Source organism: Lutra lutra, chromosome 6 (genome assembly GCF_902655055.1).
Source record: "Lutra lutra chromosome 6, mLutLut1.2, whole genome shotgun sequence".
Classification (NCBI taxonomy): domain Eukaryota; kingdom Metazoa; phylum Chordata; class Mammalia; order Carnivora; family Mustelidae; genus Lutra; species Lutra lutra.
Window position 1 is genome coordinate 34,779,725 of NC_062283.1, and position 15,288 is coordinate 34,795,012.

Consider the following 15,288-nt stretch of genomic DNA (forward strand, 5'->3'; position numbering starts at 1 on the left):
AGAGAGGGAACACAAGCAGGGGGAGCGGGAGAGGGAGAAATAGGCTTCCCGCTGAGCAGGGAGCCTGATGTGGGTCTTGATCCCAGGACCCTGGGATCATGACCTGAGCAGAAGGCAGGCACTTAATGACTGAGCCACCCAGACGCCCCCCCCCCTTTTCTTTAAAAATTTTTTAGTAGTGAAAAATCAGAAACTGACAAAATACTCTAGAAAGGGGAAATAATTAAACAAATGATTAAATGATTACATACTCTGTATCAATATACAAGTATTAAAATCATGTTTTTGAAAAAATAGTAATATGAGAAAATATTAATGGTGTACAGCTAAGTGAAAAAATTAGGTACTAAATTGTCCAACTGTGTAAAGCAGTATATGCAGAAGGAGGGAAAAGCACCAAAATGTTAACAGAAGTAGTAATAGTGATAAACATTTTGAGTACTTTTATATGTGAGTCCCTGAGCCAAACAGTTTACATATGTTATTTTACCTAACCTTTATATGATAGACACTATTTTTTAAAAATATTTTATTTATTTATTTGAGAGAGAGAATGAGAGAGAGAGAGAGCATGAGAAGGGGGAGAAGGTCGGAGGTAGAAGCAGACTCCCTGCTTAGCAGGGAGCCTCATCTGGGGCTCCTGGGACTCCAGGATCATGACCTGAGCCGAAGGCAGTCACTTAACTAACTGAACCACCCAGGCTCCCGGATACTATTTTTAAAAAGATTTTGTTTATTTATTTGAGGGAAGGGGAGGAGCAGAAGGAGAGGGACGCGCAGACTCCCACTGAGTGTGGAGCTCCCTGGCGCCCCCTTTCCCTATCTCCGGACGCTGAGATCATGACCTGAACTGAAACCAAGAGTCACTCAACCACCAACTGAGCCACCCAAGCACCTCTATGATAGATACTATTATCCTCCCCACTTTACAGATGAAGAAACTGAAGCTTAGGAAGGTTAAATACACAGACAGTCACATAGGTCGTAAGTGGCTAATTCAATACAGATCTGTCTAAAGCCAAAGACTGTGTTTTTTAAGGTGATCATGGCTCTCCCTAGTTCTTGGGGTTGTGCATGATTTCTATTCTTCTATGTAACTTTCCTGAATTTTCCCGTCTCTCTACATCAAACATGTTTACCTATGCAGTCAGGAGAAATATATATATTGAAAAAGAGGGGTAAAAAAGAAATATGCAGGGGCACCTGGGTGGCTCAGTGGGTTAAGCCTCTGCCTTTGGCTCAGGTCATAATCTCAGGGTCCTGGGATCAAGCCCCACATGGGGCTCTCTGCTCAGCAGGGAGCCTGCTTCCCTCTCTTTCTCTCTGCCTATTTGTAATCTGTCAAATAAATAAATAAAATCTTTAAAAAAATATGCAACAAAAACATAAACAGGAAAAAACATAAAGGAAAAAGGTACTGTATTGAACAAATCATGTGTAAGATTTGGGAGGCTTCCTTTGGGGTACTTCGTAGTTGTTATGACACTATCAGTCTGCACTGCAAATATACATATGCATATACATGTATGTAAGTATCTCACCATCTTTGAGGGCAAGGGCTCTGTCATTTTTATCTCTGTGGTTTTGCTTAGGGAAGATATCCTCCAACATAGGGCTTAGGACATAGTACGCTCTTAGTAATTGTTGTTTGAGAGAAGCCACAGAGACCAGAAACCAGTGACCAGAAGACACAATCAGAAAAGGTTTTGCTGGACTCCAGGGGGTTGGGAGTTCTGAGAAGGCGACTAGGGAGCCAGGGAGGGTTTGGATGGGACTGGGGTGGGGGTGGGGGAACAGATAGTGCTCTGGACGAGGTTTTGGTTTTGCAGCAGGAATTGAGCGGGAGGACTGTGACAGTGACAGTCGCAGCCCCAGCCTCCCAGTTTTTGGAAGCTCTCCCACCCACACCCCGGCCCTGGCGCTCAGGAGGGTTTAGAAAGGTCTCAGTTTCCTGAGGCTGGAGTGCGCGATGGGCGGGCCGGGCGCTCCCCGCCCCTCCCCCGGCCGGGTCTTGGCTTCCAAAGCCTCCTCTGACCCGATTCCCGCGGCGCTGGCCGCGGTGCTGAAGCAGCACTTTCGTAGGCGGGAGAAAGGAGGGACCGAGCCGCGCGAAGAGGCGGAGCTCTCTGGAGCCGGGAGCTGGAAATGGGGGGAGGGGCAGGGCGGCGCCAGTAGGCCCAAGACCCTGGCAGACTGGAGAGGAAGAAGACCGGAGACAGCCTGGCTAGAGCGGACAAAGGCATCTGGACAAGCTTACGCTGAAGAAACCAAGGTTGTCTTCCTGGTCTTATTAATCCTCTTTCTTCTTCTTGGAGGAACCCTCACCTTGTATCCTTACCTCAGCCTCCTTCCCGGCCCGGCTAAGGAGTGACCCACTCCTAGGCCGCTGTCTGCTAAGCCACTGGCTTACAGTCCACAGGATCCCAGCCTAGGGCCTAAGTCCTCACCATGGTGAAGTTGCTGCCTGCCCAGGAGGCAGCCAAGATCTACCATACCAACTATGTGCGAAACTCCAGGGCTGTGGGTGTGATGTGGGGCACACTCACCATCTGCTTCTCTGTACTGGTCATGGCCCTCTTCATCCAGCCCTACTGGATCGGTGACAGTGTTAACACACCCCAGGCAGGCTACTTTGGCCTTTTCTCCTACTGTGTGGGCAACGTGCTGTCCTCTGAACTCATCTGCAAGGGTGGCCCGCTGGACTTCTCCTCCATTCCCTCTAGAGCCTTCAAGACCGCCATGTTTTTTGTGGCATTGGCCATGTTCCTCATCATTGGCTCCATCATCTGCTTTAGCCTCTTCTTTGTCTGCAACACGGCCACTGTCTACAAGATCTGCGCATGGATGCAGCTGGCTGCAGGTGAGCAGGATTAATGGGAGGACTAGCAGGGGCCCAACCCAGGCCACCGGGGAAGCTGCAGCATTCCACCCTCTGTGGATGCTCTGGGTCTCTTACCCAGGTGTTCTCCTTTACATTTATTTTATTTTTTTAAAAGATTTAATTTTTTTAAAGTAATCTTTACTCCCAAAGGGGGCTTGAACTCACAACCCCAAGATCAAGAGTTATATGTTCTACCAACTGAGCCAGCCAGGTGCCCCTCAGCTGTTCTCCTTTAGCCCAGCCATACTCAGTGCTCTGCAGAAGCTTCTGAGGAGTAGAGAATTTTAGAATGGCTGAGACCAAAAGAATTGTTGAGATCAAATTGTTCAACCCCCTCATCTTGTAGATGGGAACTGAGGTCCAGAGAGGGGAAGTGACTTGCCCAGGAGCACACAACTAGTTGATAGAAGGTGTCCTGACTCCCAGGCCACCACATCAGAGGTTGTTTGCTCTGAGAAGGAAAAAGAAGGAAACTTCCATTGTTGGCCATGTGGGAATAGGATCCAACCCAGGGCAAAATTGTCAAGCACATCCTAGATGTCTCCATCTCCCAGTTCTGGGCATTTGCTCTTTCTCCTTTAAGGATCCACAGATCCCTATCCTCACTCCTTCCCTCCCACCCCAAATTGCTCTCAGGGAGATTCTAAGGTCAGTTATTGATTTGGAGTGTTATGCTGTGACCTTTCCCATAGAAACTTGCATTTAAGTTCCCTTTCATGGTGGAATGAAAGTCTTTGTTCCCTAGTTATAGGTTTCCATACTTGAGGCAGTAAATGGGAGTGGTATTTTGTGATGGGGGAGTAGGGTGGTGGCTAGAGTCTTTTTTTTTAAAGATTTTTTTTTTTTTTAATTTGACAGAGAGAGAGAGAGAGAGAGTGGGAGGGGCAGAGGGAGAAGCAGACTCCCCGCCGAGCAGGGACACTGATTCGGGGCTCGATCCCAGGACCCTGGGATCATGACCTGAGCTGAAAGCAGATGTTTAACCAACTGAGACACCCAGGCACCCCCAGTGGCTAGGGTCTTTAAAACTGTGTGGGGTAGGTGGCTACTTATGGTGCCCAGAAATAAGGCCTTCCCTGCCCCTTTTTCTTGCTCCTGGCCCAGGCAGGCCTCTCAGCCCTTGAGCCTGCTGGTCCTGTTCTCTAAGCCTTGTCCTGCAGGCCTTGGTCCCATCCTATCCCAAGGACCAGGCACAGGCTGCCCATACTGGGAAATGTCTAGGAGCAGTGCTAGAACTGCAGACTAGAGAGAAAACCATCTTGACATCATTGCTTAGAATGAGAAGCAGTATTATCCATAACAGGGGGAGTAAAGGAGGGATCAGAATCCCAGACAACCAGACACATAGACTCAAACGCTCTGTCAGAGTTGGAGGGGGACCCCAGGGAGGTGTAGGTATCCCTGCCAACTACAGTGAGGAATCTGGGAATAAGGAAAAGACTTGACCAAGTCTATAGCAAACCAACCGGCGATTAAGGACCTAGGGGAATTAAGGCAGTGGGTTCTAAGAAACTGGATGTATTCCAAAGACATTTTTATTGAGCCACACATTTACATAGGTATAATGGCTGACCAAGCACTTTCATATATATCATTTGGAGGAACCCCATCCCTACCTTAGTGAGGGAGATATTCCTCTTATTTTATAGATAAGCGCTTAGTGGGTAACTTATCTTTTAGCACAGGTAATGATGAACAAAACCTTTGTTTCAAAATCTTGTACTCAGGGTAGTCACCTGGCTCTGGAGCTGCTTCCCCAATCCATCTACCTTCTCCCTCTCCTCTGGTCTCTATACATTGAGGGAGAGGCTGGGGCAGGGCTAAGGTAAATCTCAGTGGGCACTGGGGGGAAGGCGGGAGAATGAAGATTTAGCAGTTCTGTGACAAAGAAGAGTAGAATGGACCCTGGCATGGTTACCAGCTGGTCCACCGTATCAGAGCTATGGAAGGCTGGAAACACAACCATTTCTCTCATTCTCCATGCTGCCCCCTCCCACAACATCCTGCAGCAAGTGCCATTTGCTGAACAGGCACTGTGCTTGGGAAGGCCTGGATGGGAGAGGCATCAGCAGGCCATTTGAATTAGACTCCAGATCATGAAGCTAGAGACAGTGATAGCAGAGGTGGCCGGATGCCATCCTGTGAAACATTTATGTTGGGGGAGGGTAAAGATGGTGTTATGTTCCATTCTTTAATGGAGGGGAATGAAAGATGAGCCAAAGGGGGGGATGAAGAGGGCAGACAGCAGATGGGACTAAACCAGTTAGTTTACCCTTGCCAAGAAGCCTGAGACCAGGGAGGGGAGCAGGAGAAAGGAAAGAGGATCGATGACTGGGGCAGTGTGAGGCTGTAGTTTAACAATGTTAATCCAGCTTCTGGATGCCAGGTGTAAGCTGTGTGTGGTTCCAGCTCCTAGAAACCCAGGTAGGGCAAGTTGCTTGTCTCTCTGAGTCTTGGTAACCTCACCTCTAGAACGTAGCAACAGACCTCCCATCACAAGGTTCTGGTGAGGATGGGATGTCTAATACACATAAAACACCTTCTCCAGCGCTTGACACATAGCAGGTGCTCAGTAAATGTGAAAAAAACACAAAAGCCACTTTATCAGTCAGGATGGATGAGGTGACAAATAACTCCCAAATCTTAGTGGCTTAAAACAAAGCTTCAGTTTTTGCTTGTAGTGCGTGCCCACTGATGACCAGCTGGGGGCTCTGCTCTCACTGTTCTCTCCTGGAACCCTGGCCGATGGAGCATCTGCTGTCATCTGGCTGGTGTCATTGCAGAGCGAAAGGATGCTCTGGAAGGTCTCTCTCTAGTGGTTAAATGCTCTGGCCTGGAAATGCACACATTTTGTTGTCTAAGGGAAGTCTTGAGGCCTTACCTAACTTGAAAAGAGAAGAGCAAGGAAGTACAACCCTACTATGTACGTGAAATACCTGTGAACACCTCTAATGCCATCCACATCCACTGAAGTTGCTTCCATTCACTTGGCTTCAATGCCAATAACAATAGCAACGATGGACAGGGACTAGTTGCCTACCATGAACCAGATGCTGCCGTGAGCGTTTTCCCTACATGACCACATGTAATCCTTACAGCTCTGCTGAAAGGATTTTTTGGAAATTAGTATTTTAAATAAATATTAGGGATTCGTAAATTCAGGGAAGTGTGAGTAGCTGCACTGACCTGTACTGGGTCAAGATCAAGAGACCTATTTGCTTGAATGAAAGGTTCACAAAGGAAGCAGCCAGAGAGGGGGTTGGAAGACTTTGTATATTCATTAAATCTAAGATTCCAAGTTGTAGGACATGCTGTTATTCTATGTGCAAATACTTGTTCTTTTTTTTTTTTTTTAAGTAGCCCAATGCAGGGCTTGAACTCACGACCCAGAGATTAAGACCTGAGCTGATATCAAGAGTCAGATGCTTAACCAACTGAGCCACCCAGGTGCCCAGGAAAAATACTTCTACTCAAACCACAGCCTGAAGCTTTCTTATTATACGTATTTCAGAGATACTGGAGTATGAGCAATTGTGCATCTTAGAAGTGATGAGTTCTCTGGGCTGAGAACGGATTTTGCGGGGGTTTGAAGCCAGGGTCGCTAGTGCTTCATCAAGTCCAAAGTTAGGGGCGTGGCTGCGGGCCTGGTAGGACCACCTGGTGCCATGGCAGAATTTTCCCTGGGCTGGGGAGCTCCGCTTTCTGCCTCTACTCCTGACCAAAGGGAAGTCATTTTAGCTCTTGGATCCTCAATTTTCTCCCCTGGGTTCTACAAGAATGATGGTAGGCACTGCCCCATACCTCTCAAGGCTGTTAACACGAAAAGAAGGGAGGTGACAAGATGGCAGCAGTGCAAGGTGGGAGGTGGCAGGCTGAGCACATCCAGCCTGATGCTGTCTGCCCGCACTTCTGCCCCCTCAGCCACAGGCCTGATGATTGGCTGCCTGGTCTACCCCGACGGTTGGGACTCAAGTGAGGTGCGGCGCATGTGTGGGGAGCAGACAGGCAAGTACACACTGGGCCAGTGCACCATCCGCTGGGCCTTCATGCTGGCCATCCTCAGCATTGGAGACGCCCTCATCCTCTCCTTCCTGGCCTTTGTGCTGGGCTACCGGCAGGACAAGCTCCTCCCTGATGACTACAAGGCAGATGGAAAAGGTAATTCACCATCCCCCTGGGAGGTGGGGCTTCCTCTCCACCAGTCGCCAGAGGATTGTCCCTAACCTGGGGTTGGGGACACCAAGACCAATCAGACACAGCCCTTATTCCAGAAGCCAAGGGCCAGTGGGGGTTTACAAGCCAGCAGGTGATGAGAGAGGCTGTCTGTGATAGAAGGGTGTCCTCCTGTCTCCCGCACACCCCCACTCTCATCAGGGTCTACAGGGGAGAGAACTCTGATCCAGCCTGGGACCTAGGGATGGCCTCCAGTAGAAGGTGGCACTGAGGCTGGGTCTGGAAGTTCACTGGGAGTTTGGTAGAGAGAGGAACAACAGGTGAGCAGAGGGGCTGAGTTGTTGGGGCAGGAGGAGAAAGGTAGGTTAGGGGGGCAGAAGTGACAGCTCTTAGAGTGCAGATGGTGGGTGCTCCCTTGAGCTGGGGAGAGAGCCTTGGGGTTCTCTGTATGCCATCCTGTTTCAATTTCCGTCCTGCCCAAGTCCTATCCCTGAGTCATAAGAGTCAGTTGTAGCTGACCCAAAGCCAGGCAGACCCTTCAGCCTTTTCTGTTTCCCATTGACCTTTCTTCCTCCTAGGGTACTTTCTGCTCCTGTATCTCATTAGGCACTTCTCCTGTGTTAAGGGGCTTTTAGGGACATAAATTTTATCTCCTAGTCATAGGGTAAGTCCTGTCTCACACCCTTGTCAATCCCCAAATGCCTACTTCCAGCAGGCGGCCGCTGTGAGGGGCCTGTGGCTCCACAGAGACCTCTCCAGTCTCCTTTCCCCATAGTTGTCTTCACCCGATTGCCCTGAACTACAAGAAAGAGGCAAACCTCCTTGCCCCCCTCCCCCACATGACCAAGGACCCTTCCCAGATAAGGAACTTGAAGCCCAGGAGGGAGACCCACCCAGAGGCACACAAAAAGGTGATGACAAGGAAGACCCAAAATTCTGGTCTTCTCTAGCTCAGCCCAGCACCCACTTCTCCACAAGGAAGTAATCAAACATCTCGTCCTTGTTTGGGAGTTTAAGAAGACTCACACACCTAAGTTTTGTGGTTAAAGATGAAAAGCAAATTACTAGAATGAGCTGGGCCAAGGAGGAGAGAAGAGTGAGGTATCTTTCCATTGTGGGAGCACTTAAGGTCTGGGTCCCTTGTAAACCCCATAAGTGGAAGGGAGAAAGGAACTAGTATTTACTGAGCCTTTTCCATGTGCAGAAGTGATGTGAGTTTTGTTCACAGGAGCCATTTTTATTTAATCTGCACAGCAACCCTGTGAGGACAGGTTGGAGGTGGGGGGTCCAGCAGCAATGGGCACAGCCAGCATTTTCTCCAGTGATGGAGGGTTTCTCAGGGAAGTTTCAGCAGGAGCTGCTGGAGGCATTTTGTTCAGCTCTCAGCCTCAAGGCTGGCCCAACCTGCCTTAGAATATTTTACATTACTCATGTGCATTCTTTCCTTTTCAGAAGGGATTCTTTCAGCTGGAAAGAAATTCTATTGACATCATTCATTCATTCATTCATTCATTCAATAGGCTCCACACCTAGCATGGAGTCCAAAGCTCACAACCCTGAGATCAAGATGCAAGCTGAGATTAGGTGGCTCAGTTGTTAAGCGTCTGTCTTTGGCTCAGGTCCTGATCCCAGGGTCGAGCCCCACATTGGGCTCCCTGCTCAATGGGAAGGCTGCTTCTCACTCTCCCACTCCCTGTGCTTGTGTTCCCTCTCTCACGGTGTCTCTGTGTCAAATAAATAAATAAAATCTAAAAAAAAAAAAAGAGTCAGACACTTAGCCAACTGAGATACCCAGGTGCCGTCACATAATTCCTTTTAAAGTGGTTTCTTTCTTTTTTTTTTTTAATGATTTTATTTATTTATTTGACAGACAGAGATCACAAACAGGCAAAGAGACAGGCAGAGAGAAAGGAAGGGAAGCAGGCTCCCTGCTGAGCAGAGAGCCTGATGCGGGGCTTGATCCCAGGACCCTGGGATCATGACCTGAGCTGAAGGCAGAGGCTTAACCCACTGAGCCATCCAGGCACCCCTAAAGTGGTTTCTTTCTTTTTTTTTTTTTAAGATTTTTTTTTTTTTTTTAAATTCAATTGACAGAGAGAGAGAGAGAGATCCCAAGTAGGCAGAGAGGGAGGGGGAAGCAGGCTCTCCACAGAGCAGAGAGCCTGATGCGGGACTCAATCCCAGGATCCTGAGACCATGAGCTGAGCCGAAGGCAGAGGCTTAACCCACTGAGCCACCCAGGCGCCCCTAAAGTGGTTTCTTATGAAGAGATGGTTTTGTCCCTTTGACACTTTTCTTTACCAATCATAATGTCTGTTCACTCTTTTCTCCTTCCTTGTCTTTCTCCTTTCAGATCCCATGCACTTGCCATCAATCTTTTCAGACTTTTTCCTCTCCGTATTTTAGTTCCTTCACTATCATGGAGGACTTAATTTATCCTTTTAGTTTATTACCTGTTAGAAAACACTCACATAACCTTTCTGAATAGATCTAAGTACTCAGTGACGTAGTTATTGCCTCTGTCAAAGCACAGAATTGGTCAGGAAAGCAGAGGTTGAGTCCCAGTCCTGCCAGGCCACTTTCTTCAAGGTGAAAAGGGGGACACCAACTCCTGCTCTGTCCCCTCCATTATTGTGTGGCATGAACGAAACAATGAAAGCAGAAATGAAACCTTGCACAAGTACATAGTTGTTGAGGGGTTAAGGAGGCAGAGAGTGAGTGTGGGCTTTGGAGTCAGATCTGGGTTTAAAATTTGGGCTCTGACAAACCATAAGGGACTCTTAAGCATAAGAAATAAACTGAAGGTTGCTGGAGGAGGGTGTGGGGGATGGGGTAACAGGGTGATGAACGTTAAGAAGGGCCCGTGATGTAATGAGCACTGGGTATTATATAGGACTGATGAATCACTGACCTCTACCACTAAAATCAATAATACATTATATGAGAATTGAATTTAAATAAAAATAAAGTTTGGGCTCCATTGTTATCTAGTTGTGACTTTGCAGAGATTACTCAATTTCTCTGAGTCTCAGTTTCCTCATCTGAGCCTCATTTTTATGGAGATGAGGTGGCCGGTTTCTCCTCATTTGTAAAAAATACCTGCTTCAAAAAGTCGTGAACAAGAGAAGGCTCAGCAAGAAGATGAGGATGTCTTCTCCTGTCACTGCTGCGGAAGATTGTACTGAAGATTTTAGCCAGGGTGATTAGGCTAGAAAAAAAAAGGAAAGAAATCCAGTTTGGAGATGAAGAAGTACAACTGTCTGTATTAGCAGATGACATGATTTTGCATATGGAAAATCCTAAATAATCCACTAAAAAACTATTAAAGCTAATATACAACATCAGTGAGGTTGCGGGATATAAGCAGTATACAAAAATTTGTTGCATTTGTATAAACTAGCAATGAATGATTTGAAAATGATATTAAGAAAACAGTTTCATTTATAATAGCATCAGAAAGACTAAAATACGTAGAAATAAATTTAATGAGAAGTGTAAGATTTGTACATGAAAATTAAAAGACATTGTTGGAAGATATCAAAGGCCTAAATAGATGGAAACATCTATATTCATCACTCAGAAAACTTAATACATGAAGATGGCAATGCTCCCCAAACTGATCTACAGATTCAATGCAATCCCTATCAAAATCCCAGCTGGCTTTTTGCAGAGATTGATAAGCGGATTCTAAATTTCATATGGAAATAAAAGGGACCCAGAAGCAGCCAAATTATGAAGATCAAAATTGGAAGACATTCATGTCCTGATTTGAAACTTACTACAAAGCTACAGTAATCAAGATGGTGTGGTACTGGCATGAGGATGGACATACGGATCAATGGAATAAAATTGAGAGTCCAGAAGTAAAGCCAAACATCCACGGCAAAATGATTTTTTTTAAAGATTTTATTTATTTTGAGAGAAAGAGAGAGAGAGAGCACAAGTGAGGGGAAAGGGCAGAGGAAGAGGGAGAATCAGACTCTCGGTTGAGCAGGAAGCCCAATGGATGTAGGGCTCGATCCCAGGACCCTAGGACATGACCTGGGCTGAGGGCAGAAGCTCAACTGACTGAGGTACCCAGATCCCTCTTGCAAACTGATTTTTTCTTTTCTTTTCTTTTTTTAAACATTTTATTTATTTATTTGACAGAGATCACAAGTAGGCAGAGAGGCAGGCAGAGAGAGAGAGAGAGAGGAAGGGAAGCAGGCTCCCTGCATAGCAGAGAGCCCGATGCGGGGCTTATCCCAGGACCCTGGGATCATGACCTGAGCCAAAGGTAGAGGCTTTAATCCACCGAGTCACCCAGGAGCCCCGCAAACTGATTTTCAACAAGAGTGCCAAGACCATTCAGTGGAGGGAAAGAATAGTCTTTTCAATAAATGGTGCTGGAACAACCAGCAAAAGAATGAAGTTGGATTACTCACTTCACATCATACACAAAAACTAACTCAAAATGGATTAAAGACCTAAATGTAAGATGTAAAATTATAAAAATCTTAGAAGAAAACATAGGTATAAATCTTTGTGACTTTGAATTGGGCAGAGGTTTCTTAGATGGGATGCCTAATACATAAGCAACCAAAGCAAAAATATATATAAACTGGATTTCATAAAAAATTGAAAACTTCTGTGCTTCAAAGGACACCAACAAGAAAGTCTAAATATAATGCAAAGACTGGGAGAAAATATTTGCAAATCACGATTCTAGTATCCAGAATACATTAAAAACTCCTACAACTTAACAAATAATAAAAATATAGATAACCCAATTTTTAAAGTGGGCAAATGATTAAATGATTTTTTTTTTTTAAGATTTTATTTACTTATTTGACAGAGAGATCACAAGCAGGCAGGGGAGCAGCAAGCAGAGGGAGAGGGAGAAGCCGGCCTCCCACTGAGCAAGGAATCTGATGCGGGGCTCAGTCCCAGGAATCCCAGATCCTGACCTGAGCAGAAGGCAGATGCTTAACCCACTGACCTACCCAGGCGCGCCTGGGCAAAGGCTTTGAATAGACATTTCTCTACCGCAGATATCCAAATGGTCAATAAGCGCATGAAAAGATAGTCGTCATCATCATTAGTCATTAGGAAAATGCAAATCAAAACCACAGCCACTAGGATAAATTGAAAAAACAAACAAACAAACGAACAATAACAGGTGTTGGTGAGCACGTGGAGAAACTGGAACTCTCATATGCTGCTAATGAAAATCCAAAATTGTGCAGTTGCTGTGGAAAACAGAAGGGCAGCTCCTCAGATGGTTAAACACAGAGTTACCACTATGTGGCTCGCAATTTATTCCTAGGTATGTCTGCAAGAAGACTGAAAATATGCTTGCACAACTTGTATACAAACGTTCATAGCAGCATAATTGCCAAAAAGTGGAAACGACCCAAATGTGCATCAGATGATGACTTGGATAGATGACCTGTGTATATCCATACAGAGGAATAATATTCAGCTCTAAAAATGAATGAAGTACTGAGAATTACTACCGTGGGGATGAACCTTGAAGACATTGTAAGTGAAAGGAGCCACGCACGAAAGACCATGTGTTGTATGATCCCAATGATATAAAATGTTCAGAATAGGCAAATCCATGCAGACAGAATGTAGGTTTTAGTAGTTGCCTGCGGCTGTGAAGAAGGGGTGATTGAGAGTGATAATGGGCACAGGGTTTCTTTTTGGGATGACGGAAATATCCTAGAATTGGATAGCAGTGGTGGTTGCACAACCCAGAGATTATATTGACAACCACCAACCTGTACACTTATTTTATTTATTTAACAGAGAAATCACAAGTAGGCAGAGAGGAAGGCAGGGGGAGGGGGCCCGTGGGAAGCAGGCTCCCCGCTGAGCAGAGAGCCCCATGTGGGTCTGGATCCCAGGACCCTGAGATGATGACGTGAGCTGAAGGCAGAGGCTTAACCCACTGAGACACCCAGGAGCCCCCTAAGCTGTGCACTTTTTTTTTTAAAGATTTTATTTATTTATTTGACAGACAGATCACAAGTAGGCAGAGAGGCAGGCAGAGAGAGAGGTGGAGGCAGGCTCCCCGCGGAGCAGAGAGCCCCATGCGGGGCTCGATCCCAGGACCCTGGGATCATGACCTGAGCTGAAGGCAGCGGCTTAACCCACTGAGCCACCCAGGAGCCCCAAGCTGTACACTTTAAAATGAGTAAATTTTGTTAGTGAATTATAGCTGAATAAAAAAATGAAAAGATTGTGTGAAGGGTTAGATAGTGCATATAAAGCACTGACAGCGCCTGCACGCTATACAGGTGATTAATAACTATTAGTTCTCTCGCCGTTTTGTCCTTCCAGGATCTCCAACTTTTTACACCATCCATCTACCCACTCAGTACCATCTCCTGGGCCCCACGTGCCCACCGACACCTTTAGGCATGGGGTGGGGGTACAGCAGTGAGGGAAGCAGTCTCATTGGAACTTGCCATCTGATAGGGGACACAACATGCAATATGGAATTACAATCTGAGAAGCATTATGGAAAAAAAGAAGCCTTCTTGAGATTGAATAAATGACATCTGATCTAGTTTGGAGAGGGAGTAGTGTGGGGGGACTTATCCTGAAAAGGAGGCGTGGTTGTAAACAAATAATGTTCTCTTTTTCCTTGCAGAGGAAGTCTGAAGCAGCTGAAGTTTGGTGAGTAACCACATTGTTGGGTGGTCTGTGTGCCTTTGGAAGGGCTGTGGGCTCCCTGTTTCCTTGTTGACTCAGCAGGGTGCATGGCTGGTGTGGGCTGCGGTGGGGCCTGGGAGAGGAGGAAGGACTCTGGCAGGAGTTAGCTGGCATTTGAGACCCTCTAGTTCTCCTTCTGTCTTGAGAAGTAGACAGAGAACAGGAAGAAATATTTAAAATAGGAGGTGGTGGGGCGCCTGGGTGGCTCAGTGGGTTAAAGCCTCTGCCTTCGGCTCAGGTCATGATCTCAGGGTCCTGGGATCGAGCCCCACATTGGGCTCTCTGCTCAACGGGGAGCCTGCTTCCCTTCCTCTCTCTCTGCCTGCCTCTCTGCCTACTTGTGATCTCTGTCAAATAAATAAATAAAAATCTTAAAAAAAAAATAGGAGGTGGTTTCATAAACTCATCCTTTTCTGGATCCTGGCAAACAAGAACAGACTGTTTACAAATTGGCATTCTAATTTGGGCCTTTATTTTCAGAAAGATTTTAAGTGATTTGTAAGAAATAAACAGAAAATAAAATAAAAGAGTCACAGAGAGGAAAACAAATATTCCAGAAAGCTAGGCTAACAGAAATACTGTATTGAGTATTAAATTTAGCTTTATGCTTCCTAATAGCCAAGGCAAAAAGAAAAATATGATGTAACCTGTTTTAATGTCGGTTGAAAAGGAAGCACACATATCAATTTCCTTGTTGTCTTTAAGTTTCCAAAATGTGATTTGATGAGAATATTAAGGAACACATTTAAAAAAAGGGCCCATCATAGTATCACCTTCCAAATGCTGCCATTTATTGAGGACCTCCAGCAGGCCAGGCACTTTGTGTGGGGAGGAGGGATTATCTCCATTTCAACTATTTTAATTTTTGCAAAGTACCTTCCAATCCTTGACCACTTAGATGTACTTTTCTGAATAATTATAAGCTAGCACTACCCCCTCCATACTTACTAGATGATTCTCAAACTCAAATATGCATACAACCCACCTGGAGATCTTGTTAAAATGTAGATTCTGATTCAGTTCGAGTGGGGCCATAAACCCTGTGTTTCTAACCTGCTTCTCATAATGGTTGCACTTTTGAGTAGCAAACTGTTAGAGCGCATGTGAACATACATGGGGAAGTTTTTTTGTTTTGACTGTTTTTTTAAAAATGTCAAATTTTATATTCTTGCATTTTTTTTTTTTTAATACCACAGGTCAACTCTCTCCCTGACAATGGAAAATTAAGGAATCGAATTCTTCAGAGACAAAAACTTGTACCTTCCATGCTTCCCTGTTCCTGGGTACTATAGACCTGACGTTCTGAAGCCTTTTGCTATAGGATTAGAACATGGTGTGTATACAGAAAATTTTCAGGGGCAAGCAGCCCCGCAGTGACCAACATCAGAGATATTTGGAGAGAAATGGGTGGTACTCTTCTGATGGGGCCCCAGTTCTCTTCGTATCCCTTTTACACCAGCGATCACTTTATCCCCTCAAGGCCTCTCCTTTGTAAAATGAGAGGGCTGAGTGAGTCCCCGTCTCGGGGCCTCCCA

General features: G+C 45.9%; 1 protein-coding gene across 2 annotated transcripts; it reads left to right on the plus strand.

Moving 5' to 3' along the window:
* The first annotated feature begins 2,431 nt into the window (after positions 1-2,431).
* Positions 2,432-15,066, plus strand: LHFPL5 (LHFPL tetraspan subfamily member 5). Of its 2 annotated transcripts, none has more exons than XR_007128328.1 (4): positions 2,432-2,860; positions 6,803-7,039; positions 13,692-13,938; positions 14,143-14,195. XR_007128328.1 is itself a non-coding variant. In XM_047735166.1 (4 exons), the coding sequence occupies exons 1-3, from the start codon at positions 2,449-2,451 to the stop codon at positions 13,700-13,702; spliced, it is 660 nt and encodes a 219-aa protein (XP_047591122.1). In that variant the 5' UTR covers positions 2,432-2,448; the 3' UTR covers positions 13,703-13,717; positions 14,950-15,066. The 2 variants fall into 2 exon arrangements, 1 of the variants encoding a protein (XP_047591122.1); XM_047735166.1 differs by lacking the exon at positions 14,143-14,195 and adding an exon at positions 14,950-15,066 and having other exon boundaries at positions 13,692-13,717.
* The last annotated feature ends 222 nt before the right edge of the window (positions 15,067-15,288 follow it).